At 43.5% G+C, this 26,723-nt stretch overlaps 1 protein-coding gene across 1 annotated transcript in view; it reads left to right on the top strand.

Moving 5' to 3' along the window:
* LOC134436032 (histone-lysine N-methyltransferase SETDB1-A-like) overlaps positions 1–26,723 on the top strand; it is a 36,926-nt gene that overhangs the window by 8,289 nt on the left and 1,914 nt on the right. Inside the window, exons 7-26 of the mRNA XM_063185062.1 lie at positions 1,608–1,710; positions 6,933–7,134; positions 7,407–7,600; positions 7,941–7,993; positions 8,090–9,029; positions 9,750–9,869; positions 11,235–11,357; positions 12,031–12,235; positions 12,873–12,946; positions 16,550–16,740; positions 17,385–17,478; positions 17,723–18,215; positions 18,626–18,881; positions 19,875–20,108; positions 20,725–20,849; positions 21,991–22,107; positions 22,818–22,987; positions 24,418–24,609; positions 24,816–25,007; positions 26,427–26,689. Of these exons, the coding sequence (XP_063041132.1) occupies positions 1,608–1,710; positions 6,933–7,134; positions 7,407–7,600; positions 7,941–7,993; positions 8,090–9,029; positions 9,750–9,869; positions 11,235–11,357; positions 12,031–12,235; positions 12,873–12,946; positions 16,550–16,740; positions 17,385–17,478; positions 17,723–18,215; positions 18,626–18,881; positions 19,875–20,108; positions 20,725–20,849; positions 21,991–22,107; positions 22,818–22,987; positions 24,418–24,609; positions 24,816–25,007; positions 26,427–26,689 (4,341 nt within the window). The remainder of the gene's footprint in view (positions 1–1,607; positions 1,711–6,932; positions 7,135–7,406; positions 7,601–7,940; positions 7,994–8,089; positions 9,030–9,749; positions 9,870–11,234; positions 11,358–12,030; positions 12,236–12,872; positions 12,947–16,549; positions 16,741–17,384; positions 17,479–17,722; positions 18,216–18,625; positions 18,882–19,874; positions 20,109–20,724; positions 20,850–21,990; positions 22,108–22,817; positions 22,988–24,417; positions 24,610–24,815; positions 25,008–26,426; positions 26,690–26,723) is intronic.

Raw genomic sequence — 26,723 nt, 5'->3', positions numbered from 1 at the left:
TTATTTAAATATAAAAGAAGAAACATTTCAATCAGCCTTCATCTTCATCAGGCATATGATTTTAGTAAAATTAACTTTTAAAAAAGTGTGTGTGTGTGTGTGTGTGTGGGGGGGTGGGGGGTGGCGGGGCATGTCAACTTAAGACAGGACAGTGAAGAGTGGGACAGGAAGATCGGGAAATGACCTCGGGTCAGGAATCCTGGTTCCCTGGCGTAATAGTGCAGTGCCCTACCGTTTCTGGGCCATAACTTCAAAGCATTAAATGTTTTAAAGTTTCTTTGGAGCTCATTTGGCAGGGTGCAGATCTGCCTTTTTTAATTTTCTGAATGTGTTGATTCTCATTCATCCAGTATTTGCCGTAATAAAATCCACAAAAAAAAACACTTCTTCTCATTTGTTGAGGGTATCCAAGGCGTTAAGCTGCAAGAAACTGAACTTTTACTGTGTGGTCAAGTGAGGGGGATGCTTATTGTCTTTTCATTTTTATTTGTTTCTCCTTCCACATTCTGTGGCTGAATAGTGGGGCTCAACAACTTCGGCCTGGTTCTGACCAGACTTCCGTGTGTTGAGCTCACAGAGTGCCCCCTGGCTGTCTTGTGTGGAACTACGCTCCACAGAGGTCTGGACTGCTGAGAGTCTCTCAGGCAAGATATTTGCCGATGCATTAATTGCTTCAATAACAATGGCGGCTCGCCTTGAAAAAGGCACAGGACGGATTGTTGACTATATTGATCCTTTAGAGATGAACGGGAAACGTTTTTGAAGGAATTTGTTGGTGGCCAAAACAGACAAATGATAGATAAAGTCATGCCTTCTGAAGGCGAATCCAATCCATGCGCACTCCCCCAGACCTTGTAGTGGAGCTCGCAAAGCTGCACGGAACTACACTTGTCTGGTAAGAGTCAGGGTATTACAACTTACAGTAGGCACTAGGGCTGCAATGATTAGTCGACGGACTAATCGTGACTTATCGACTATAAAAATTTGTGGACAATGAAAATTCATCGAATTCATTGTCGACTAATCGTTTCATTTAATCCAATGCTTTTTTTACTTACCTTATTAATGCTTTATTACTTTTCACTTGCCTGCGCTAGAGGCCCGGAAGGTTTGTCGGAAGTTGGAGCAAGTCTTTTTTTTTTCATGACAAATTATGACTTATCGTGACTAGACCTATCGATTAGTCGACTATTGAAATAATCGTTAGCTGCAGCCCTAGTTGGCACATTTGCCCCACCACTTGCCACGCTAACACAAACCATGCTACACCCACATTGTCAGCAGTATTTGATGTACTTTTAGCAACTTTTGCAACTTTTTGCCTAGAAGCACAGATATTAGATTAGATCACTTTTTTAGTAAGCGAAGGTAGATTTGGTGTGCAGTCAAGAGATTTACACTAGTAACAAAACCTAGACTGGAATAGGAGTGAATGCAGCAGTCATTGCATCCCATACCAATATCTGGTTCAGAGTGAAGGCTATTATTTATCCTGTGGCTGATTGGAACGTTTAGGCTCACACACATTTTTATCCATGGGAAAATGGGCAAAAAAATGTCACTGTACAGCAGAGCTTCATTTTACTCTCCCTTTTTCTCTCTTTTAGAATGATGGCTACTCGGAATGGATGCACAAAGGTTCTGAGCGCTTGCACTACGTCTTCAGAAGTAAACAACAGACATCTGGAACAGACAAAGACAAACAGAAAGGTGAGGTGGCCCATGTTATCGCCTTTGCACAGGACCTACTAACAATGTTATGTAAGGGTTAACGTTCGGCGAGAAGGTCGCTACCGTGGAATAGCAGCACGACAGAGAGAATCTTTAGACCCCGACGCGGAGCGGAGGGGTCTTGTTCTCTCTGAAGTGCTGCTATTCCACAAAGCGACCGACTCGCCGAAAGTTAACCCGCTTATTATATGGATATACTTAAATGATTCACACATGCGGGGACATTTCTTTAGACCTATTTAATGTTAAGATTGTTGCTGCGCAAAACAAAACAGTGCCGTTGTGGAACACCGCTAGGCAACAGCTAGGTAGGCTAGCCAGGACAGGTGTTGTCTATCACAGCAGCTGATTAGAGTGACAAAAGACCGGACCCCCTGCGGAGTGATATGAAACATTCGCTTTAGCCACTGACTTGTATACATGACAGCGGTAGCCAGGACAACGGGTGTTGTCTATCACAGCAGCTGATTAGAGTCTTGTTGAAAAGTCGCTTTAGCAGTGAAAGGTCTTGTTGCCATTGACAGCGGTCTGTTATAGACCAACCCGTCCGTTATCGAAAAATAACAGACGTCCGAACGTTGGGGAGCCCCGTTGAAATGAATGGAGCATTCGACAGATGACGTCACAACCATATAATAAGTATGGAATAGCGGCCGACGAGGTGTCCCGATATCAAGGGAAATAATGGACGAGGTGGAGCGTTCTAACAGCCTGACGGCGCCATGGAGGTAGTTTAACCCTATCGCGCCGGATGCATCATATATGTCTCATCAAATTCAAAGCCCTCTCCACGCTGACGCACAAAAAAATCGATCTGAAAAACATCCTGCGTGTCATTTCCAAACGTCCTGCAGTACACGGAAACCGCCACAAGAGAGCAGCGGTCGACAACAAGTTGACCACAGCTCGGCGAAAAACAGGAAAATGGGGTAGAAGCAGTTTCCCTGACCGACGCTGAGATTTCGTCAAATTGCATAAGGTTTGTGTACAAATTTCCGAAATATAACTCTACATCCTTTAATTTGAACACTTGCTTTGTGCAATTAAGCAAGGAAGAGTTTATATTTTTATACCGTGTTGCAGAGAGATCGTGCTAAAACTGATGAGACATATAAGCACCATCCGGCGGTGGCAGGAAGTCAGCCATCAATGCATTTGCTCCATAGGGAAACTTACAAAGCATACCACGACGATCGTTTAACAAAACACACAAGTTGTTTTACTTCAAGACAAAGATATTGCCTTAAGAAACAGGTTTTACTTGCAATTTTGAAAATGCAATGCAAAATGTTGAAATTATGATCTCGTAAAAAATGCATTGAAGTGAATGGAGAAATGGTCCAATTGTAGTAATGGACCCATATATTCAAATTACACATCAAAAATGAATAATGATCTATATTACACTCATAAATAGGTTGTTGAGCATTCGATCAGCTATGTTTTTACATAGATTTAAAAAAAATACCCAACCAGGCTGTGGGAAATGTAAAATATGGTCCTGCTAAAACAAGGATAGGCTTTAAAAAATGGCAGGATCTCACTAAATATTTAAAGATAATCCTCAAATTAAATTGTCTGACAACTTTTTTAAATTAAAAAAAAGTTGTAAATGCATTAAAAGTCATTTTTCAATGGTCATGAAATTGGAATTTTCATTCATTAAAAGCCTGATGCATCATATATGTATATTAAATATCTCAGCGACCTTAACAAAATTTTGATTTTTTTTTTTACATTTCTTATAAGGGACCAATATTGAAGCAAATTACAAAAAAATAGAATTTTCTCTCATTGCTTTCATGGTTCACGTTTCACAGGGTTAAGAACTGGAGAGAGTGAGTAAGTCCTGCCTCCAGTCATTTCAATGGGGAATGCTAGGCTAGTGAATTCAGCCAAAATTGAACGTTTTTTCAGCTTCCAAAATGGAGTTATTTCCGCCGACAGTTTACTCAGCCAATTACGTGCCACGTGAATGACTGACCAGAAAGCTATATGGAAGATGGGCATTGGATGCATGGAGGTGCCCAACCACAGACCTGTAAAGGCCCTCCAACCCGTGCCTGCAGTTCACCTAGGGAGCGCTGTCGAGACAGCAGAGGCCACAAGGCTGGTGCTAATAACTGACAATTGTGCTCACTGCCGGCTGAAACTTGTCAATATTACTGTAAGTTCTGAGAAACCAATGTGGTTTTAAATGAAATGTACAATAACCTGGGAGTTATGTCCTTCTGATTTCTTACAGCTTTGGCATTTATGAGTCAGGCTCCGCTAGCATCTTGCTAACAAAATTGCTTTACGGCAGCCGTGATCACAGCAGCGCAGCCTGCCGACCAATCCAAACGCAGTGTGTGAAGCCACTCGTGACGTCATATTGACAATAAACATGTATTTTACAAAGATCCAGCGAGTTTAAACATTCAAACTAAGTACTGTTTGAAAGGATAATTTATCCTGCCTTTGGTGAAAATAAAATGAAACGATGATACCAGTTCTCTCCCAAAGCAATGGCAGCATCTATGGTTGAGCTCCATGGGACCCCATTCATTCTAACAGCCTCCTCCACTTGCCTCCTCCACTTGCTTCTCTCCTCGTACCAGGAAGTAATATGTCATGATGACATCACTGACAACAGCATTGTATTTCAATATCTTGCAAAAGCTCAATTGTAGAGTCGTTTTCTCATTTGCAATTGGGATGGTCCCTCAAAAGTTGTTGTGGCTAGGCTGACAGCTGGGAAACTTTATCGTTTTCTCCACGGAGGAGGGGCCAGCAGGCGGGACGAGGAGACAAGCGCAAGTGGCGGAGGCAAGGTCGCATGACATCTGACACTTTGGGGCCCGACCGACACAGATTTTATTTCAACTTTGTGTGCCTTTTTAGTGGCAAGGTATAACCCCAGAACTGCATTTGCATGAATACACCACTGATATTTACAACAGCATGTTGACTGGGGAATGATACATACTTGGAGGAATGTCTGGAAGAGCTGGCGAACATAATCTTCTATTTTTTAAATCGAAGAGAGGTGTAAAATAAGCATGTTTTCAAAAATCTTGTCAGCTGGCCTATCTGCACAAACAGGCTAAAGGTCAGATTAGACTTCAGCAACTGCGAGCGTGAAAAGTCGCGTGGGAGTGGCCACGAACCAATTTTGTATTCATGCATCTGCGAGCTCTGCGAGGTCCGAGGTCTCGTTGCCAGCCACATTTGAAATTGCGCGATTAGGCTACTTTCACTACATTGTAAGCACTGCGGTCATTATTAAGCAATGTTGCTTTCTATCCCGGTTAGCGAGGTATTTTCACACAAATTGCAAAGGCAATGCAGTGGTATCATTATTTGACATACCCAGTCTGTTTTCACGAGCAGAAAATGCAAGCATGTAAAGACAGTTGATTCTGCCAATGTGTGTTTACATTCGGTGGAGGAACGGTAGTAAAACCGCAGGCATTGTGCCACGAGTGTTCAACTGATGCATTGTTTGTTACTTAGCTTAGCTTCGTGTATTTACACACATTTACAAACAAGGCATTAATAAAGTTTTTAACAGAATACAGCTCTGCTCTCGCAAACTACTGGCATTGCGCTGCCACAAGAACAGAACAAGGAAGTAGCGAGACGACCAATCATAGTGCCTTTTTGTCTGCGTACTCCGCGTCCGTCCGACGGATAGTTAGGGCCAAAACATACCAAGGCGGAACGGAACGGTCGCAGGACGGACGCGGTCTTTCTGCTTAGTTTTGGCCGGCGTGTTTTTCTCTGCCTTGCACACTGACACCGTCGGCGTGCGCGGCCAGTCCTATTCAAAACCCTCCCCACAGCTAAAGCTAGTGTGCTACTTTGCCATTCATTTGAATGAGACACCGGCGGTTGCCGGCGTGAAAAATACGCTGGAGTTCTATTTTCCAAATGCAGCGCGGCGCGGAGCCGGCTCCCGCGCCGCTGACGCTCGACTACCGCCGGTTGGTGTGTAAGGACAGATAGGTTTCAATGTATTTTCACCGACGCCGGTAAAAAACGCGGCCGTTCCGCGACGCTTTACCGCCTTGGTGTGTAAGACCCCTTAGAATTTTTTCGAGGCGCTAGACGACGGGCGCAGAGCCTCTGAGAGGGGGGCGTGGACTCGCATAGACAGAAAACGGACGGACGCAGATTCTATGCGAGCGAAGCATAAATCTAGCTTAAGGGTGAGGGCAGTATTTTTTAGATTAACTGCAAAACAAGATAAGCTAGGATAACATTTCAGAAAACGTGCAATACATCTTTAAATCTTATATTTACTCGCCTATTTCTCCAATGGGACTGAAGCATGCATTTATGCAGTCACTTCAGATGGTGGCGGTAATGCGCTATTTATGCAGGTTTGCTGGTTGAGGGAAAAGAATCCGAGGAAGAGAATTTCCCCAAAACTCCATCCCCAGGTAATTTATTTTTCTTTGTGAACTTCGTCCTAATAAAGGAAGGTCATCCCAAGTTATTTGAAAATATTTTTAGAAACTGCGAAATTGAGTACGCGTGTGCACGAGTGCGCTGATGCAGTAGCCTACATTTGCGTTGAACTCTAATAATGTAGACGAGACGGGACAAGAAATGTTCTCGTGTCTGTCATCATAATAACGTTTCTTTTTTTTTTACTTGTAAAAATGGTCTGATCGGGTTCACCACACTAAACAGAGTCTTAAAACTAGAAAGTGTACCTGCACGTTTGCGGTGTTATAGGCGTTTTCCCTCCCCCGCTTTTTCTCAACTGCAGCGCTGAAGTTTGGTGTAGAAGCGTCTCGTACAGTGGTGCCTTGTTCTATCTAAAGAAAGTGGGAAGTAAACAGTACCATGTGTGTGTGCACGTAGCAATCATAGTGGCAATCCTTCTAGGAACAACTTCAGACTAACTGTGATGTCGTGGACGCCACATCTATGGTGGACTCTGTCAAACAGTAAAACATAAATCCGTCTTTTGTGGTGAATGTCAACTTCTTGCACAACTTTCTTTGCATTCACTTTCAATGGCTATCAATTGAGTGCTGCAAGTCAAGATAAACAACCGGTGGTGACAATAAAAGCATGTCTGTACACTATATTCCATTTAAAGCTTAAAAATATTTTTATTTTTATTAAATGTGGGATCTACAATGGTTTAAAATGTAGATACATTTTTTGTGCATCATGTGTGCACTACTGATAACGTTGGTCTTACACAGGCGACGACACCATGGAGAAAAAGCAGAGGGAGAGGGAGAAGGAGAAGGAGAAGAAGGAGAGGGAAGAATTTGATAAGTGGCTCGAATCAGTAGCAATGGCCAACAGCGACGTCAGACAGCGCCAAGCGGCCATCGAGGATCTGGAGGCGAAGATACAAAAGAGAGAGGATTGTTTTTATATTAACATCAACCGTACTTCCAAGTGAGTGTTGTGGTGAACAAACAGAACTTGTACCTTCTTTCGACCATCTTTCTTTGTTTCCATGTCACTGGTCTGACAGCCCATTTGTCCATTGGACCAAGGCTGCAGCTGGCCCCCCAACCTTACATTGCTCCAGGGACTGTCATGTAATACTCTTTACCATAACAAAAAATAGGTTGCTTTGGATAATAGCCTCAGCTGAGTATGATGTAATATAATAATGCAATATGTCCCAGGTCTTACTACTGTACTGTATGATGCCATTTGTGTAGGTCCTTGTTGGAGTGTGAATCGGTAATCAAGGGTTTTTACAACCAGCTTGACATGGATTACCGGGACACTGATTCTGAAGATGAAGACTTGGGAAAACAGCAGCGGGATAGTGCCATTCCGCTAGACGTGGAGGATGAGGATGAGGAGGACAATGGCAACTATCGCCTGGACAATAATGAAGACATGGATATCGGTGAACAGCTTTTCTCTTACTGTTATGATAATTGCTTTTTATATGAATTGGCACTTGTTAGTGACACACGGTACACTTTATAAACAAAGATTCTAGGCAGCGGTACTTTTAAGATTTTATTTGATCAAGATAACATGGATGAGTTTTTGACATTTTTTGTTAATCATTCTGTCAGAAAATCAGGAGCCATTCATGTTGCTGCCAAAAACTTGCCCTGTGTATCATCTCTTATTAAGATCATTATTAAGATCAGATATGGTCATTGTATTTTTGCAAAGCAAACAAGCTTACAGATGCATGATGTTCTTTTTTTAATTAATTTTTATTTTTTATTTTTTAGATGAACCCAGCACCTCAAGTCTACCTCATGCAAAACTGAGCCATGGTGAAACGGTAAGGACATTCATCTACAAGTGTATGTATTACGTTTTAATCAGATGTCACTTTGTGGGCAGACGAATCCTTGACTTACCTCTCTGTTTACTGCAGGTACAGCCCACGTCAAAAGAATTGTCAGGAGAATCGTCAAGGTCTGACAAGGCGAGGTCGCGACTTCGGAAACCAAAGCCGAGCACCCCAACAGCCCCGACGCCTGAAACGCTGCCTTACGGCGAGGTCCCCAGCCCTTCCCTGCCCACCGCACCAAGCGCCCCATTGGACAAACGCACTTCTCCTTCGGAAGCCTCGAAGCCCCCCGATCCTCATGTCATCACTAAGCTGAAGAACTTTCTCCAAAAGCCAAACAGTCCTCAGTCATCACCTGCGCGAAAGTCTGCCGGCCGTGGCGCTAGCAAGTCCAGTAAAGTTTCAACGCCTAGCTCCAAAGCTAAAAAGACTGCCTCCACTCCTGCCAGCACGTCACCAAGCTCTACCCCCAAGGACTCCAATAAAACTAGTCTCAACAAAACTAGCTCCAGCAGTACGCCCAAGACACAGAAGTCCATCTTGGGCTTCTTGAGTGAACCCCATAGCCCTACGGTTCCCAATGGTGTCCCCAAACACAGAAAACGCTCTGGTCCCACAAATTCTGAAAACCTTGAAAGCAGTTCAGCCAAGGAAATTTGCCAAACAGATTCCCCTAAAACACCAGCATCCACCGGCTTAGCTAATTTGGCCGTTTTAGTCTCAGGACGGGACTTGTCAAGTAAAGCCCAGACGGAGACTCTAAGCACCAACAAGCAAACGCAACCGTCTGCCCCAACAAGCACTAACAAACCAACACAACCGTCTGACCGGACGAGCACCAACAAACAAACACAACCGTCTGCTCCGACAAGTGCCAACAAACAAGCGCAACCGCCTACACCGACTACCACCACCACCACCACCTCCACCAACTCAGCTGGTGAGAAGCCAAATGCAAGCACAGAACCTGAGAAGACCCGTGGGGCGTATAAGCCATTAAGTCTTTCCGAGGTGTGGGGAGTTGGTAAGTCCTTGAACTTCCAAAGCGCTATAAAAAAAGTTTTTAAAAGTAATTTGTAAATGTAACTTTCATTTTGAGACTTTGATTTTGTATTACTGAATTTAACTGAGACACACAATAAAACGTATATCAAGTGTCAATAAACAACATAAAAAGTCAGAAATTACTCTTGTTTTTCCCAAATGTTGTTATTTCCAGAGGCGTCAATCCTAACCCTGCAATATCAATATGGTGATTTGTTTAATTTTGAGACTGTTAAATTGTGTATACTGTATAGTATTGTCAAAGTGTGTGTAATAACGACAGCGATGGTGATGGATGATAATGATGATTATCATCATATCGGTAATGATGATCTTGACTGTATTTTGTATAAGTCATACAATCATGCAGCTAAAATACTTTAGCAACAATAGGGTGGGGTGGGGTGGGGTGGGGGATTCCCTCAAAATAACTATCAGATGCTTGTCAATATTCATCAAATAATGCTTGCAAATAAATAATTTGAACTAGAAATGAGAAGTTGCGTGTATGATATAGCAGAAGTCGCAGGTTACATAGTCTCTCTCTCTCTCTCTCTCTCTCTCTCTCTCTCTCTCTCTCTCTCTCTCTCTCTCTCTCTCTCTCTCTCTCTCTCTCCCTCCTTCCCAGCAGAAACCCTTCTTTGCTACAGTGTCATAGTAGAAAGCTTGAATATGTATGTCTGTATTTTTTCTTCTGCAGATGAAGATGAGGTCCGGAGAACACCATCCCCTGCCGCAACGCAAGTCCCGAAACCGACCGCAGCCAACGATGCTACCAACTCGGGTGCCGTAGCAAAACCAGCACAAACGTTGCAGAAAGGTCAGTCCCTTTTTTGCCGATAAGGCCCTTTTTCCTCTGCTGCATTTCTCAATAGAGAAGTTGTTAGCCTGTTGGCAACTTCGGGTGTTGCCAATGGGAAAATGCAATTGAAAAGAACAAAGTAGCTAATGCAGTAAGCAACAAGATGCTTCTATCAGGGCACCACGTGGCATTTTTCAGCGCACCATCATTAGACCACCTGAGTGTGGGGTGCCGCTAGTGGTTGCATGCAATGCCATGCCAAAAAAGGTTGGGAACCACTGCTGGAGACAGTAGTGTAAATCCTGAGTTCAAGATGTGAAGACCCAGCCAGACCTCCATGCAGTACTGCAAAGCTCCACCAGAGGGGGCCCCATGAGCTAGACACACAAGACGCATTCAGGCCGTGTTCACGCCACAGATATTAGCGTTCGCGAACCGGAAAGATGGTTCGCAATGCCAGCCGCAAAATCCTTGGTTTTTCTCCGCGAACTGTGATGACAACGTGGCCGTCAGCTGGTTCATCGGGGTAACGCAGTCACATGCACAGTCGTATGAAAAAGTTGAGAGTCCGGTATGAACATGGGCGTTTCGCAGATAAGCGCTGGCACCAGCTCCGTTCTGGTCGGCCTGAAAACCCTATCAGAGGGGTCTGAATTTCTGAGAGTCTGTCCATCCTGAAACTAGACAAAGCGATCTGACAGAGCTTTCAATAACAATGGCGACTAACATTGAGGAGTCAGGCAACAGATTGTAGACTTTATTGATTCCTTTTAGATCAACAGAGAATGGTTCTGAAGGAATTTGTTGTTGGCAACGCTCGCTCTCCCAAACCATAGCGCTCTATAAATTCAGTCCATTGACAATTATCATCTACCATACTCCTTTTTTTTGGTCAAACCATCCCAGTTTTTCAAGAGAGAGGCTGCATCTTGCATTGTGCAATAAAAAAACACTATTATGCAAGGTGTGGGCTCTTTCTTGAAAAATTTAGTTGACCATTTGAACCAGCACCCTCAAAATCCCGAGTACTTAAGAGTGAAGCTTACTCCAAGCTGGGAAATTGACTCAAACCAAAAATAGTCCATCAGAGCAAGATATCCCGCCCACTCAATGCAGAACAATGTGCCGAAGTCAGGTCCCCCTTCTTCTCTGTCCGTTGCGTTTGGTGGCAGCAACATTGATTGTGCACTACTGGCAACTAAGGGGCTGAGGGATCCAAGGTGCAGCGCTAAGGGAATTGTGGTGATCCAAGGATTCATTTCCCACATATGTTCTCTAGGGGGCGTGATTTAGTCTCAAACCCCGCTGATGATGTGTCTTGATCTACTTAGAAAATCTTTGCTCAAACCATTCCGTCCAATGACGTGTGTCCTGTGTCTGCAGAGGCTGCCGCCAAGCCCAAGCCAGTGAAACCGCTGCCGGAGCTGAAGGAGAACATGAAGGTGTTGGGCAGGAGGCGGACCAAGACCTGGCACGAGGGAACCCTCGTTGAGATCAGAACCACTGGTAGGAATCTAATATCCACCAAGGTCTCCTGCAAGCACGTTGTAGTAAACCTGGTCGCTGTGACGGCAAGTTACATGTCCCACCTTGCCAAGCTCTCCTGAAAATGTTAATCATCTGTATTGAGAATGCAATGGGTTTAATATAATGTTATTTTGTTATGCTACAAAATATGTACAAGCTTTTTAAAAAATGTTGCTACCTTGACATCATACGGGAGAACACCTGACACCCGGTACGCAGACATGTACGGTGCAGTATTTGACAATACTGTGAGGGTCGGCCTTCCGAATTTCCGTATTGAGGTCCTGGTAGAGTCAAACAATGTTGGAAAACATTAATGAGTGCCCCGCTGGCTATTTGCCCCCGAGATGGTACCTCCAGTACAATGCAAATTGCTCCAGTTGTCCTGATTCATGTATGTGCACTCGGTCGCTAGTGGTTGCATGCATGTCCCTTGCCTCATGGACGTCATTGTGCAAGTCATCTGTAATATCTGTAGATAGATACAAACGATACAAACACAATGTTTTTTTTCCTTGTAGAGGAAAGCACTTCCACATATTAAATTCACCACTCTGAAATAAGGCCAAGATGCTTGTAAGGGATCAAATTTTGAAAGTCATCTCAAATATCTGCAAAAGGCAATACAAACATGTTTTTTTTTGTCTTGTAGAAGGAGGCACTTCCAAATATAAAATTCACTTTGGAGAGAAGGGCAAGATGCTTCTATCAGGGCACCATGTGGCATTTTTCAGCACACCATCATTAGACCACCTGAGTGTGGGGTGCCGTGTGGCTGCCACCTACACAGACGGGCTCAACACCTGGATTATGTCTGCGAGTCTCGCCGAGCTCCCGGACCGAAAGAACAAGATGAGGTGAGCTACATACAGCAGGGCTATTCAATTAGAGTTTCATCTGTGCCACATTTTGAAACCAAGAACTGCAGTTGGGCCACACATTGTCAGACATCACGACCACTGAAATGACACTTAAAATAAGTAGTCCACAAACAAATTTTAAACATTTGTCTCTAACCTAAAACTTAACATTGAATGTGAATGTGTAAGACAAGCAGAAGATTCACAAGCAATAATGTGTTGTACTGCAGTAACAAAACTGAAATGTATACTGCTTCAGTTGGGGGCCATGCCTGGGCCGCATGTGAACTGCATCTGGGCCGCATATGGCCCTCGGGCCTCCAATTGAATAGCCCTGACATACAGCTTTACACAGCCTTTCTTTTGCTCTTTCTTTCGCTCATTCTTTTGCTCTTACTTTCTTTTGCTCTTGGTTTTTTTTTTTTTTTTTTTTTTTTTTTTCTCTGTACCTCTTTGTTATTGAGTGTTTTTGAGCTTCTCTATTTATATAGATATCTGGATCACCTTGCTGTTCAAAAGCATTTGAACTGAAAAGATGTGGCTCTGAGCCCCTGGCCTTGTCTGGTCTGTGTGTGATGTTACAGAGGGACTCAAAACGTCTCTTGCATACAATCTGTGCTTTCACTCTTTGCAGGTTCTTAATGTTTTATGATGATGGAAACGTTGAATATGTGACCCTTCCGGACATGCACCTCATTTACAAGCCATGTAAGTCTGCCACGATGACACTCTGGGCTTTTCTGATCTCTGTATTTTTTTGCACTTTTGCACGTTTCAGTGTCTTACCAGTCTTCAACCTCAGTTTCTTGGCTAAAGGTCCCAAATGCGATGGCTTTGCATGCACACAATTACAACATGCTGTCTTAGTTGTGTGAAGGAACCACAAACAAACACAACAACAAACAGCAAATGAGGCCATGTTTTAGTATATATACAGTAGTGCTAAAAATAATAGCAGTGCCTTTACAAAGACTGTGTAAATGTCAAAATTCATTCAACATTCAGTGTGCATTATATTTCAAAGCAAGAACATTGGGAAGAGTAATATTATTAGTAGAGGAAGCTGTCTGAAAGGGATGTTTGGGTGACCGGTCGTGTGTATTGACCCTGTGGAGCTCTTGATGAACCGCTCTGGTGGAAACAGGAGAGGTGCACATTTAATTCTATCATGATTTGGACAGATGTTTTTTGGATACAGTCCGAGTTAGCACCAAAACATTCCTTTCAGAGAGTTCAGACAGCTTCGTCCTGCATCCATAGCTAATCCTGTTGGATGTGGTTCATCCTTCTGGGTGGTATGCCATTACCTTGGATACCGTGGCTCTTGTTGATACATCACAAAGACTTGCTGTCTCGGTCAAAGATGCAACAGTTACACGGGCACCAAGAATTTCTACTTTTTGAACTCTGATATGTCACCCACAATGTTGTGTGCATTGCAAATTTTTGAGCAAAACTGTGCTCTTCCCTGCTAATTGAATCTTCACACTTCACCTTACTGGTGCAATGTGTGATTAATGAAGATTGGCCACAGGCTTGTGTACTTCAGCCATGAAACTTCCCACTCTTAAATGACTGGTGTTTCATTTTGTCCAAGCCCTGTAGTAGGGCTGGGGAAGTTACTGCGAGTTAATGCTTTGTTTCAGTTCACGATAGTGTTTTTTTTTTTTTTAGACCCATGTAATCAATCGGGTTTGTTGGTTATCATGCAAAAGTTGACGAAAAACCCTGCACTCGGTTCCACATGCATGTATTTTCATCTAATTACATGTTTTGGTCATGCTGAAAAGAAGGTTGGTATGATCCTGATTTCGATATCACGATTCAATCACGATTCAATCACGATGTTCGATTGTTTTCGATTAATTGCGCAGCCCTACCCTGTAGTGTTCATATATACAATATGCTCACAGTACGTTCTCCACACCAGTGATTATTAACCTGTTTTTCTTAAAGCCCCCCCTTATCTAGCCAAAGACAAGCCGCGCACCCCCAACCCAAACTTCTACATGTGTATACGCACTGCAAAATGATTTAAATGCTTAATTACAATGATTCTGGCTTGAAACCTTAATCAATACCATAATGACTTAACATTTGTTCAACCCTGCTCTGAATTGATGAGCAGAACGTCAAGATCCACCATTAGGGTTGATTGTAGTCTCCCAATCCGACGAATTGCTTTTGCTCAGTCGGCCTTCTCCTTCAGGGCAACCAAAACATGGAATAGTCTACCCAGTAACCTAAAAAGTATTACTGATTATCAGGCCTTCTCAAGGGGTGTGAAAAAATGGATATTAACCAACCAGTCTTGTCAACATTAATCATATGTTTTAAAAAAAATGACTCACACTGTATGACATTTTAGTGTGTGTGTGTGTGTGTGTGTGTGTGTGTGTGTGTGTGTGTGTGTGTGTGTGTGTGTGTGTGTGTGTGTGTGTGTGTGTGTGTGTGTGTGTGTGTGTGTGTGTGTGTGTGTGTGTGTGTGTGTGTGTGTGTGTGTGTGTGTGTGTGTGACCCATGGCCTATGGATGTGCTTACTTGTTTATATCTTGTTTATGTTAATGTATTTTTATATTTGTTTTACCTGTCCAGGGACTGCAGATGGAAATTAGCTATACAGGTCCTTCTCAAATAATTAGCATATTGTGTTAAAGTTCATTTTTTTCCCCATAATGTAATGATAAAAATTTAACTTTCATATGTTTTACATTCATTGCACAGCAACTGAAATATTTCAGGTCTTGTTTTGTTTTAATATTGATGATTTTAGCATATAGCTCATGAAAACCCAAAATTCCCATCTCTGAAAAGGTTGTCTAAACAAGCTATTAACCTAATCATCTGAATTAACCAATTAACTCTTAACACTGGTAAAAGCTTCCTGAGGCTTTAAAAAGTCTCAGCCTTGTTCATTACTCAAAACCGCAGTCATGGGTTAGACTGTGTTTAACATTGAAGTCAATGGCAGTGGCATTGCATGAGGGTTATGAAAGCAGATATCATTGATGCTTAGCTGTCAGCTGTTTTTTGTTCTTTGATCTGGTGACCCACACTTCCCTCTTCATTATACTCCATAGATTTCCATACCAAGTTTTTCTATTTTTGTTACAAATCTTATTCTATTTGCCAGACAGAACATTCCATTGACTTTCAATGGGGTTTCATTTCTGGCAAATAGAATTACATTTGTAACAAAAATAGAAAAACTTGGTATGGAAATCTATGGAGTATAATGAAGAGGGAAGTGTGGGTCACCAGATCAAAGAACAAAAAACAGCTGACAGCTAAGCATCAATGATATCTGGGCTTTCATAACCCTCATGCAATGCCACTGCCATTGACTTCAATGTTAAACACAGTCTAACCCATGACTGCGGTTTTGAGTAATGAACAAGGCTGAGACTTTTTAAAGCCTCAGGAAGCTTTTACCAGTGTTTAGAGTTATTTGGTTAATTCAGATGATTAGGTTAATAGCTTGTTTAGACAACCTTTTCATGATATGCTAATTTTCTGAGATGGGAATTTTGGGTTTTCATGAGCTGTATGCTAAACTCATCAATATTAAAACAAAACAAGACCTGACATATTTCAGTTGGTGTGCAATGAATGTAAAACATATGAAAGTTTATTTTTTATCATTACATTATGGGAAAAAAAATGAACTTTAACACAATATGCTAATTATTTGAGAAGGACCTGTATAGCTATAATCTGGCACAAGCCATCTTTTTACTTCTGTAATCAATGTGTATTGTGCATGGTCCCTGTTGAACTAAACTAAATAAACTAAACTAAACATAGGCTAAATCAAAACCAAATTGAAACAGGTTTTGGTCGCCCAATTATAATGCTCGCAAGCAAGAATTTGGTCACGATCTCAACACAAACAAACTTCCGTGCACCCCCTGAAATCTCTGGCGCACCCCCAAGGGGGTGCCCACACCCCAGGTTAAGAACCAATGCTCCACACCGCTGCTCATGATGGCTCTTGTTTCCACCAAAGAAGATGGATCTAACAAGAAGCGTCATTTTGTTTCCTTTCCGGTATCCACTTTATGTCGGGTGAACGCCCCTTTAGGAGACCTTCGGTTAGGAGACCTTCGGAGTCCTGAGGTTGAGAATCAATGAAGTCCCCTTAGCGCTGTAGATGGCGGTAGCGCACGTCTTGTGCAAACACCTCAAAAAGAGAAGAAGAAGGAGGGGACAACGCCCCCTTAGGAGACCCAACTTGAGCACACGCTTTTGCATTGAGTGGGCGTGTTTTGCGTTATCTTGCTCTTATCCAGTATTTTTGTTTTCCGCCTGCAGTGGACAACGTTGGGGCGGACATCGAGGACGAGGGGGTGAGGAAGTTTGTGCTGTCCACCCTCCACTCTGGCTACACGCCCACCATTCTGGTGCTCCACAAAGAGGAGGCCCTTAAGGTGGAGCGACATGGGGTGTGGGCGGACGCCGTCATCACCGAAGTCGACTGCAGCCTGGTCAAGGTCAAATTCAAGGTGCGTGCGTGCTTGCGCGTGTGTTTTTTTTGTAGAGATGCACCGGATCCTGATTTTTAGGATCCTGCCGGATACCGGATCTACTGCTTAAGATCCTGCCGGATCCGGAACCGGATACCGGATCCTACGAAAGGGTTGAAACACATAGCCTACTCGCACACGTGGGCCCTTTTTATTACGTTGGCTCAAACTATTTTTTAGACTCATTGGCTTACTGCCACACTGCCTGCACTGGCCTCTTCCAAAGTTCTTTCACTCCATGCAGCAATTGGGGTTGTGAAAGACTGACTGAAAAACCTAGGCTAGAGATGCACCAGATCCTGATTTTTAGGTAACTGCCGGATACTGGATCCACTGCTTACGATCCTGCCGGATCCGGATCCTGTGAAAAACCCTATTATCCTGCCGGATCCGGAACCGGATCTTGGATCCTGTGCATCTCTAGTTTTTTGCAGTGACCCTATGCACACCATTATGATGAATCAGTGCATCTCTAGTAACATAGTGTTGCATCATTGCATGTTATTACATCAGGAATTCAACTGTACCTCATGAGAGGTAGGTACACTGTAAGTGTGTAACCTAAAGTGAAGTGTGAGTGACCCTTCGCCTCTTCTTCTCTCTCTACCGCCCTCTCCTACTAGAGTGACGACCACTCAGAAAAGCTGTACAAAGGGTCTGAGCGCTTACACTACGTGTACAAAATGAAACAGCGAGCGTTGGAGGCAAAACGCAAAGGTGAGGAGGAGGACAATATTCACATATAAACCACATAACTGTCTTCAGTCTGTACATGGAGTCATAAAATCTAATGAGAACAGTGTTACAAATCCCATAGTCTCCCTGTTCCCCCGTCTCAATATAGAACTACAGATTCAAGAATATATCCACAGTTAATTAATCAACTTATTGGTATATCCACAGTTAATTAATTGTTAATCATTTAATCATTAATCATTGTTGTATTCATTTGTCTCCTCAGACAGCCCTGTCCAAAGGACTGAGACCCCCAGCAGATTGCCCCCGAAGCCTCAGACAAATCATCCTTCCGCCCTCCCCACAACCACCAATAGCACCCAAGCCACCACCACCTCCACCTCCAACACCTCAAATAGGACCACCAGCACCACCAACAACAACAGTGGCACAAAGCAGACCACTACCACCACCACCACCACCACCTCAAATCGTACCCCTACCCCTACTCCCACCCCCACCCCCACCACTACCTCAAATCGTACCCCTACTCCCACCCCCACCCCCACCACTACCATCCCCTCCAAGAGTATTAGTTCCCCACAGGTTGCCCCTCCAGCCATATCGGAGACGGAGCGGCTAATTCAGGAAATCAAATCGAACAGAAGGAGAGTCAAGGTTGTCATCCACAATATGGACCCGAGCGAGATCATGCATCTCTCCTCGACGTCGTGGGATTCGGCTTATAGTACTGCTTCTTCGGCTGCACCATCACCTCCGTAAGTAGAAGAGCTTTGACTTTTTTCCCCTCGTTGTTTGTCCGCATGTAGAAGGAATTGTTATCCGTCTATGAAGGGTTCAGATTCAAATTTCTTTAAGTGCATTTATGAAGAGTTAACAAGAAATATTAGGCTGTATTTCTGTAAATTTAATCAAATGAAAAATCGCTGCATCTCTTTTTTTGTGCTTAACTTGATGCTTAGTACTTTATAAAGTTACATTTTTGATGAATTCTTCATTATTGTCTTGTCTTTATAATCGTATCGGAGGTCTTCACGGGGACCAGATATTTCAGCATTTTCTGTATTAGCTGTTGTGTGATGGTTGTGTGAAATTGACATAACTTGATATTACAAAGCAAAAGTTAATATTGAACCAAAATCTTCTTTCTTTTTTGACATGCGCTTAGACCCCTTACACTGGAAAACCATTCTCTGGCTCCCATCACTATCGGGCATGGAACCAAACGTCCCCTGCCTTCGGAGTCCGAAACTCTGGGCTCCTGGCTGGGTGGCAGGACGTATGGGCCCCATCGGTGTTGCCCGTCGTGCCTGGATGCCCACCGCCCCACGTCTCTCAACCCTCACCTGGGCAAGAATCCTCTCCAGATCCCCCAGCTCTTTGGGTTTCGGAGGATAACAGGGCGCTACCGAGTCGACCACAGGGTAAGTCGGTGCCTTCGAGCCAAATTGATTCTCGATTGTCTCTGTATTCCTATGAGCCATTAAAGCAGGGATGTCAAACTCAGATGTGTGTTACAGTTGGCCCACATGCACCATTAATGTATAGTGTAACAAGACTTGAACATGGGAACACAGGATGTCAAGGCATATTTAAACTACCATGTACCTGTATGATGGAAAAGAGTGTGTGCGGAATTTAACTATGAGTATAAAGTGCATGTACGCACAATTTTAGTCCATTTTATTAAATAAATGATGAGTTCGGCCCACGACTTCGTTACAGATTTTGATTTTGGCCCTCAGTCAATTTGAGCTTGACACCCCTGCATTAAACGGTCTGAAACGTTTTGGTTTGAGGCCCAATTTAACAACATCTCTGATGCCTTCGCCCACACTGAAATAATTATTCTGTTGTAGTCCAGCGCAAAAGGTCAGGCTTAATGAAGCTATATAAGAGAAGTTAATTAATTTCTCTGCATTTGCACAAAATAAGTGCTTGCTGTGTTTTTAACGGGCAATGTAGTGTCAAGTACTGCACCGTAAAATAAAAAAGGTGTATAAGAATTTGTCAACTCCTTGTTAAGTCAGTTTAGATCAGTATTTGGTTGGGCATTAACAATATTGTATCAAACCAAGAAATCATGATGCGTGCGTGGAGTCTGTCCAGAAAACAACCACATGATATGATGTGATAGTGCTTCAAATCATCGTCATTCTTACTTTTAAACTTTTTCATATTATCTGTAGCCTCTTGCAACCTATTCTACCAATAGGCTATCATAGTTTTCATAGATTTCAAAAATCGCAGGGTGTATCGAACCGTAGGTCAAAAAATCGTGATACGAAGTGAATCCATGAATGACTTGAGTGTATCGTTACAATCCCTAGTATTTAGACTTTCAATGTGCTACCTGGATACATTTGAGTTCGAAACAGAAATAAAATCTTTTCAATTTCTCTCCAATACGACGCCAGGTGCTATTTCACGTATTCTACCGCTCGCCGTGTGGCCGCTGCCTCAACTCCATGGAGCAGGTGCAGTACTTCCTGTTGAGCACGCACTGCGACTTCCTGTCCCTGGACATGTTCTCCATGGACCCGTACGTGCTGGTCAAGCGGGCCAAGCCTCCGGGACAGCAGCAGCTCTTCTTCTCCGTGCCAGACATCTCCAACGGGGTCGAGTCGGTGCCCATCCCTTGCATCAACCAGGTGCTCATTCTTTGCCCGTATAACAGTGTTTCCCAACCTTTTTTGTCCTGCGTACCCCCTGAGCCTTTTTGTCATACCATGAGTACCCCCTCACTATCTTGTTCTCCATCCCAATGTCACTATGCTCCATACATTTATAATTACTACATTCTTCTCATATACCCCCTGCAGTATGTTTGCGTACCCCTGGTTGGGAAACACTGCCGTATAAAACGGTGATTTTTTTGTTGTTGAAAATAACGAGTTAATGTTTTGTTTCAGTTCACGATACTGTTTTTTTTTTTAGACCCATGTAATCAATCAGGTTTGTTGGTTATCATGCAAAAGTCGACGAAAAATCCTGCACTCTGTTCCACATGCATGTATTTCATCTAATTTAATGTTTTAGTCATGCTGAAAAGAAGGTTGGTATGACCAAAAAATGTTTTAAATACAGGCATGTGAAATGGATGGTATGCAGGATTGTTCAGTGTTTTTATGTCTACTTTTAGAAAGTTACACTACATTATACAGCACGTAGCTGTAATGTACACAAAGTGATCCGCGTATCTTGTTTTCTGAGAGGGGACAAAACAAAATCCACAATTGATGGTTTTTTTTGCTCTTCTCATCTTAGGTCGACAACACCATACCTCAGTTCGCCAACTACATCACCCAGAGGAGGCCAGTCAAGGGGGTGCACATCAACACTCAGACCAACTTCCTGGTGGGCTGTGACTGCACAGATGGATGTCTGGACAGGTTTGTCTTTGAATCAAGAATCAAGAGCTTTTATTGACATTGACAAATACATTTGACAATGAAATTGCGTTTAAAGGGACACTGTGCAGGAAATGGTCAAAAAAGGTACTGCAACTATGCTGCTCATTGAAACTGGGCTGCCTATTGCCAAATTTGATCTTTTCATGAACGTTTACTAAATAATAAACTATTTTGTTCGAGTATGGCCCAAGTACAGTCATTTTTGCAGCTAAAAATGTCTATTTCTGGAAATTAAAAATGGCGGACCATGGAGAAGATCCCCTTTTCATGTATGACAATTGCAATTTTCCAAGTCTTAATGAATACTTAGAATTTGATGGTGGTGGTAAGTATTCATGAAAAAGGTAACATTAGTGAATGGGCAGCATGAATTCTGGAAATAAACAACTAAAAATCTCACACAGTGTCCCTTTAAGAATACACTGTACACATATTCCAGGGCCGCTGCATCTAGTGCGCCGCCTTTGCGCTCGTGTGCCTTTCTTTCTTCATCATCTGTTTTGTAGTCAGCCTCCAAAAGTGATTTGTGTATATGTGCCAGTACATGGCTACAGTGCGCTCATGGGTACATGGATACATGTTGTTTACTTTTGGGATGCTTTCTTGACCTCGTTGCTGCATATTTCTCATTTGACCAAATCAAATTTCGTTCCAATCAAATGACAAGTCAAACATTGACTTGATGCTATTCAAGTCAAATGATCAAAATTGTCCTGATTTTACAGAATGAATGCCTCATCTCCTGTTAATGTACATGGCCATTCGTTAGCAAAATGAATACAAAAAATTTCTGATCAGCCATCTCTAGTTACTGGTAGTATTGTGTGTGTGTGTGTGTGTGTGTGTGTGTGTGTGTGTGTGTGTGTGTGTGTGTGTGTGTGTGTGTGTGTGTGTGTGTGTGTGTGTGTGTGTGTGTGTGTGTGTGTGTGTGTGTGTGTGTGTGTGTGTGTGTGGATGTGTATGTGGTGCAGGTGGAAGTGCGCGTCTCACAAGCTGACTGGGGATGAAAGCTGTCCTGATTCTTACACACATGACCATTTTGTCACCTTTGCGTTATTTCTGATGATTTTTAAAATTGTATTCACTTTGCTGCTATCCGTTGTGCGTGTGTGTGTTGCAGGTCGAAGTGCTCCTGTCATCAGCTGACGGTGGATGCCACAGAGCTGTTCCCTGGAGGGCCTGTGGACTGCACTGCCGGATACTCCTACAAGAGGCTGCCCAAAGCTCTGGACACAGGGTTAGTGGACACACGGCCCTTTAGTATAACCAGATAGAGTAGAGAGAGAGAGGTTCCATTGGCCCATTGTTTCCGGGTTCTATTATTGCAAGGGGGGGGGGGGGATCCCCCTTTAGGCAGACCTAAGGACACGCCCCTTTAGGCAGACCGGAACGTTAGGTGCCCATAGCAACCTATTACACTGGCATATCTCTATATACTTAAAGAATCTCTGGTATAACATGTCTGTGTGCTTTGGTGAAGTTAACAGGCTTTGGTTGCATGTTTGACACCAGTATACAGTATACACTACAGACAGGGCCGCTGACAGTTTTGGCCGAGCCCGGGACAAAGTCATCTGAAAGGGCCCCTTACCCAACAGATGCAGTATAATGAGGAGCCAATTCTTGGCCCTATCTCTCCCTTGGTCCTGGACAACTGTCCCCTTTGCCCACCCAACCCCCCACCCTCCCCTGTCGGCACCCCTGACTACAGACTATACCATTAAAGTTAATTAAAGTCTCACTCCCTCTCACTGTTCATCTATGTTCCCCTTCCTGTTATTCTCTCTCTCTCTGTGTCTCTCTCTCTCTCTCTCTCTCTCTCTCTCTCTCTCTCTCTCCCCCCCCCTTCTCTCCCCCCCCTCTCTCTCCCTCTCTTTCTCTCTCTCTTTCTCTCTCTCTCTCTCTCTCTCTCTCTCTCTCTCTCTCTCCCCCTCCCTCCCTCCGCAGTGTGTACGAGTGTAACCCTCTGTGCCGCTGTGACCCGCGGATGTGTGGCAACAGGGTGGTTCAGCACGGTCCCCAGCTGCGGCTGCAGATGTTCATGACGCAGCACAAGGGCTGGGGAATACACTGCCAGGACGACGTCAGCAAAGGCACCTTCGTCTGCTGCTTCGCAGGTGAGGGCAGGGCCGGCGCTAGGCATAGGCAGACCAGGCGGTCGCCTAGGGTACCAAATGTCTTGGGGGCGCCAAGTCCCACAGAAAGAGAACATAGAGTGAAATAAAGCATTAAGCTTTATTATATTGACAATTATTATAAATAGGCACTCTAGATATGTAAGTATTAGATCAGCTGTGTTCGATCAGATATATGACACTATGTTTACATATGCCAATTTCTAATTCCACGAAAAGCAAAGAGGGGTGCTCGGCTAGGGCAGCAAATTGGCTAGAGCCGGCCCTGGGTGAGGGAGTCGGTTGAAGGAGGAATTTTAGTAGACTGAATCAATCCAAAGCATTCTCCTCCTAGTCAAGGTTGTAGAATTGTAGTTGTTTATTTCCAAAACCATATGTTGGGTCAAGTAACAAGGCAGTCATTCGCACAATCCAGTTTGCAGGTGCAGCTTCACTTCGGAAAATGATATTCAACTCAATGCGTCTTCAGAAATGTTAATATCCATTCACAAATTTGATCTTTTTCGTAAAATATCGAGCCGATCAGGTTCTTTCTGTTTGGGAACTATTTTCCGGTGCGGGAAAACAGACGACGCAACGCATACACCACGCTGGGGTTGCCCAATGACGTTCCAGGAAAATGTTTACATCCACTTATTTAAGTCTAGGGGGACTGTGGGGAGACCCTCAATTTGACCGGAGGGTGGCATATCCCTTTAACTTTGAATGGTCCTTCCCAACACCCTCCTTTTGTGACTGAGGGCCCCTTGCTTGGTTGACACCGACTACCAAAGCTCTGAGAGCATACAGAGAGTTGTGTCACTCTTAGGATGGGTGGTCCCAGGCTACAGCCCCCTACAAGGGCTCTCTATTGCAGTGTTTCTCAACCTTTTTTTAGACGAGGCACCCTTTCAATTAATGAAAGATGTCAAGGCACCCCAAACCAACAAGCCGTAACATGGCATCGCATCCGATATCACACAAGCTTGGAAAAGTAACACATTTGGAGATGTCACACAACCTATGTTCGAACTTGCAACTTACTGGGGTGACTTAAATTTACTTTATTGTGCGTAGATTCCACTGACTAAGCATTCATTTATAAATGTAGACAAATATGTATTATATTACATAATTAATTTATCGGCCTAGTTTCCACGGCACCCCTGAGGGGTGAGAAACACTGCTCTATTGTCCCCTGGGTGGGGCTGTAGTGGCATGAGGACTGATACCATTACATAAAGTCCAGTCCAAAATCATCACCAGTCGCCTTGATGTCCTTTATGCCCTATGGTCAGTCCATCCCTGGTAAAAGGGCTCACAAGTGTCCCATTTGAGAAGCACTATGCTACAGTATGTACTATGTTTTGTTTAATTATTATACTTATGTACTTAAAGTAGCCTGCTTTTCTCCTCCACGCCGTCTTGTCCAGGTAACGTGGTGAGTGATGATATTGCTAACGCTGAGGGCAAAGTGACAGGGGATGAGTACTTTGCCAACCTGGATTTCATCGAGGGTGTGGAAAAGCTCAAGGAAGGCTACGAGAGCAGTGCCTACTGTTCGGATAGTGAGGGGACCAGCACTAGCCCTGTCCAGCCCACGGCAGACTCGACAACAGGCGGAGGTAATGCTCACTTAAGTGTCAAAGCCGTGTACGTTTTTAAAACGACACCACTAATTATTTTATTTAATGGAAAATCAAGTATTGCAATGTCAGAATGGATATATATGATTTGACCACTTAGGCTTGTTGCACGAGAGCCACCATTTTCATAATCCGTATTAAAAACGTGTTTTTTTCTATCATTATTATTGCTCTTCGCCTTTTAGATTTCCAGATGTCGGATGATGACGACAGTGAGGACGATGATGACAGTTCTGATGCCGACTTTGAAGGCCTCCTCAGTGATGATGATGATGATGATGGCAGTTCGGACGGTAGCGTAGTGGCCTATGATGTGGATGACAACAACACAATCCAGAGGGATTACATCACGCGGCGAAACGCAAAGATCCTGCAGGGTGAGGGACACTCCTATTTACTAGCCTGATTATCATCGACGTTCAACTCTGTTCGAGACTTGATCTTACCAAGAGCTTAACAATAAACATTTCCTCAAAGGCATGGCTGTACCGCCTCCCTTGGTTTGCTTATGGTTGTTGGCGTCCGGACAAAGTGAAAGGAGTTCCCATATTTTCGGGAACTCAGAAAGTACTTGCATTGCTCTTGACCTGACTAGTTGCAACACAGAAGGTGTTGCATCACTAGGAGGGCGCTGCCTGGCTTACCCATTTACAGCATTTATGGCGATTCTCAAATATCCTGCTCTTATAATTAAGGATAGACAGATATATATATATATCGGTATCGGTATCGGGCCGATATTTGCATTTTTTAAGTGTATCGGTATCGGCCGATACGCGTGTGGTTTTGGCCGATACGCAATATTTATTATTTTATGTCATTCGACACTTTATTTTTTTATTACTTGATTGTTAGACATTACTTGATTGTTAGAGTGGGTGTTTAAATGTTACAAGTTCTACCTCAATTTGATAATGTTAAAGGAATGTTTATTTTTAAATTGAGACCTGGAATATTTGTCCTTTTTTAACCTTTTTTATTTAACCCATATCGGTCCCAAATATTGGGTATCGTAAATTGGGTATCGGAAATTGGGTATCGGCCAAGGGTGATGGAAAAAAAAATCGGTATCGCATCGGCCATTAAAAAACCTGTATCGGTCGACCCCTACTTACAAACGTATAATACCCTCGTCCTAATTTCTTTCGTACAGAGGGTCTGCTCCTTAACTCGCGTTTCGGCATTTATTTTCAGAGGGTCTGGTCTTTCTAATCGGAAGAAAACATTGGTCCCGTACAGAATCAAGTGACCAGGACCAAGCGTACATCTCAGTGTCCCCACTCCATTGCTTCCACCTACCTCACACCAATGACATCACAATACGCTCATAAATGTATTCAATATCTTGCTCACAAAAAAAACACAACAAAATTCAGAATTTAAACTCTCATTTAGAATCTGTTATTAGGCGAATGTCCCCAAAAGGTGAAGTGCCATTGAGCAAGGCACCTAAGCCCACATTGTTCCAGGGACTGTAACCAATACCCTGTAAATAACTGAGTCGCTTTGGATAAAAGCGTCAGCTAAGTGTAATGTTATATAATGAGGCCTGAGAAAATGACTGGATATTGAAGTGACCTCCAAGAGCATGCATACTCGATGTTCCTCGTTTTCTTGGCTTTTGATGTACTTTGCTTCATCACACAACACCAGTTTTGATTAACATGTAGTAGTAGTTGTAGTCGTAGTCTTTGTATGCGTAGTCGTAATAGTAACTTTAGTGAAGTTTTTCCTAGTATGTTAACATTTTTGTCTCGTTTGTAACTGTCCTTTTTGCACTCTTTTTTGGCAAGCAGTGTCCGTGACGGATAAGAGTCCAAGGAAAACCCGCTGCTTCGCAGTCAAGTCATCCCATCGCAAGGTGAAGAAGTCGGAGGGCCCCAAGCCAGAGTCCAAGCAGAACTCGGCCAAGCCAGAGTCCAAGCAGAACTCGGCCAAGCCAGAGCCCAAGCAGGACTCCACCACCAGAGGGAGCTCCACTAGAAAGCTCTTTGATGGAGAGGAGTCCTGCTACATCATCGACGCACGGCAGCACGGTAACCTTGGACGCTACATTAACGTAAGTGAAAAAGCATCCTTTCTAGAGATGTACA

This window comes from Engraulis encrasicolus, chromosome 20, assembly GCF_034702125.1.
Source record: "Engraulis encrasicolus isolate BLACKSEA-1 chromosome 20, IST_EnEncr_1.0, whole genome shotgun sequence".
NCBI lineage: Eukaryota > Metazoa > Chordata > Actinopteri > Clupeiformes > Engraulidae > Engraulis > Engraulis encrasicolus.
Note: the sequence above shows the minus strand (reverse complement) of the source record. Positions and strands in the feature narration are given on the sequence as shown.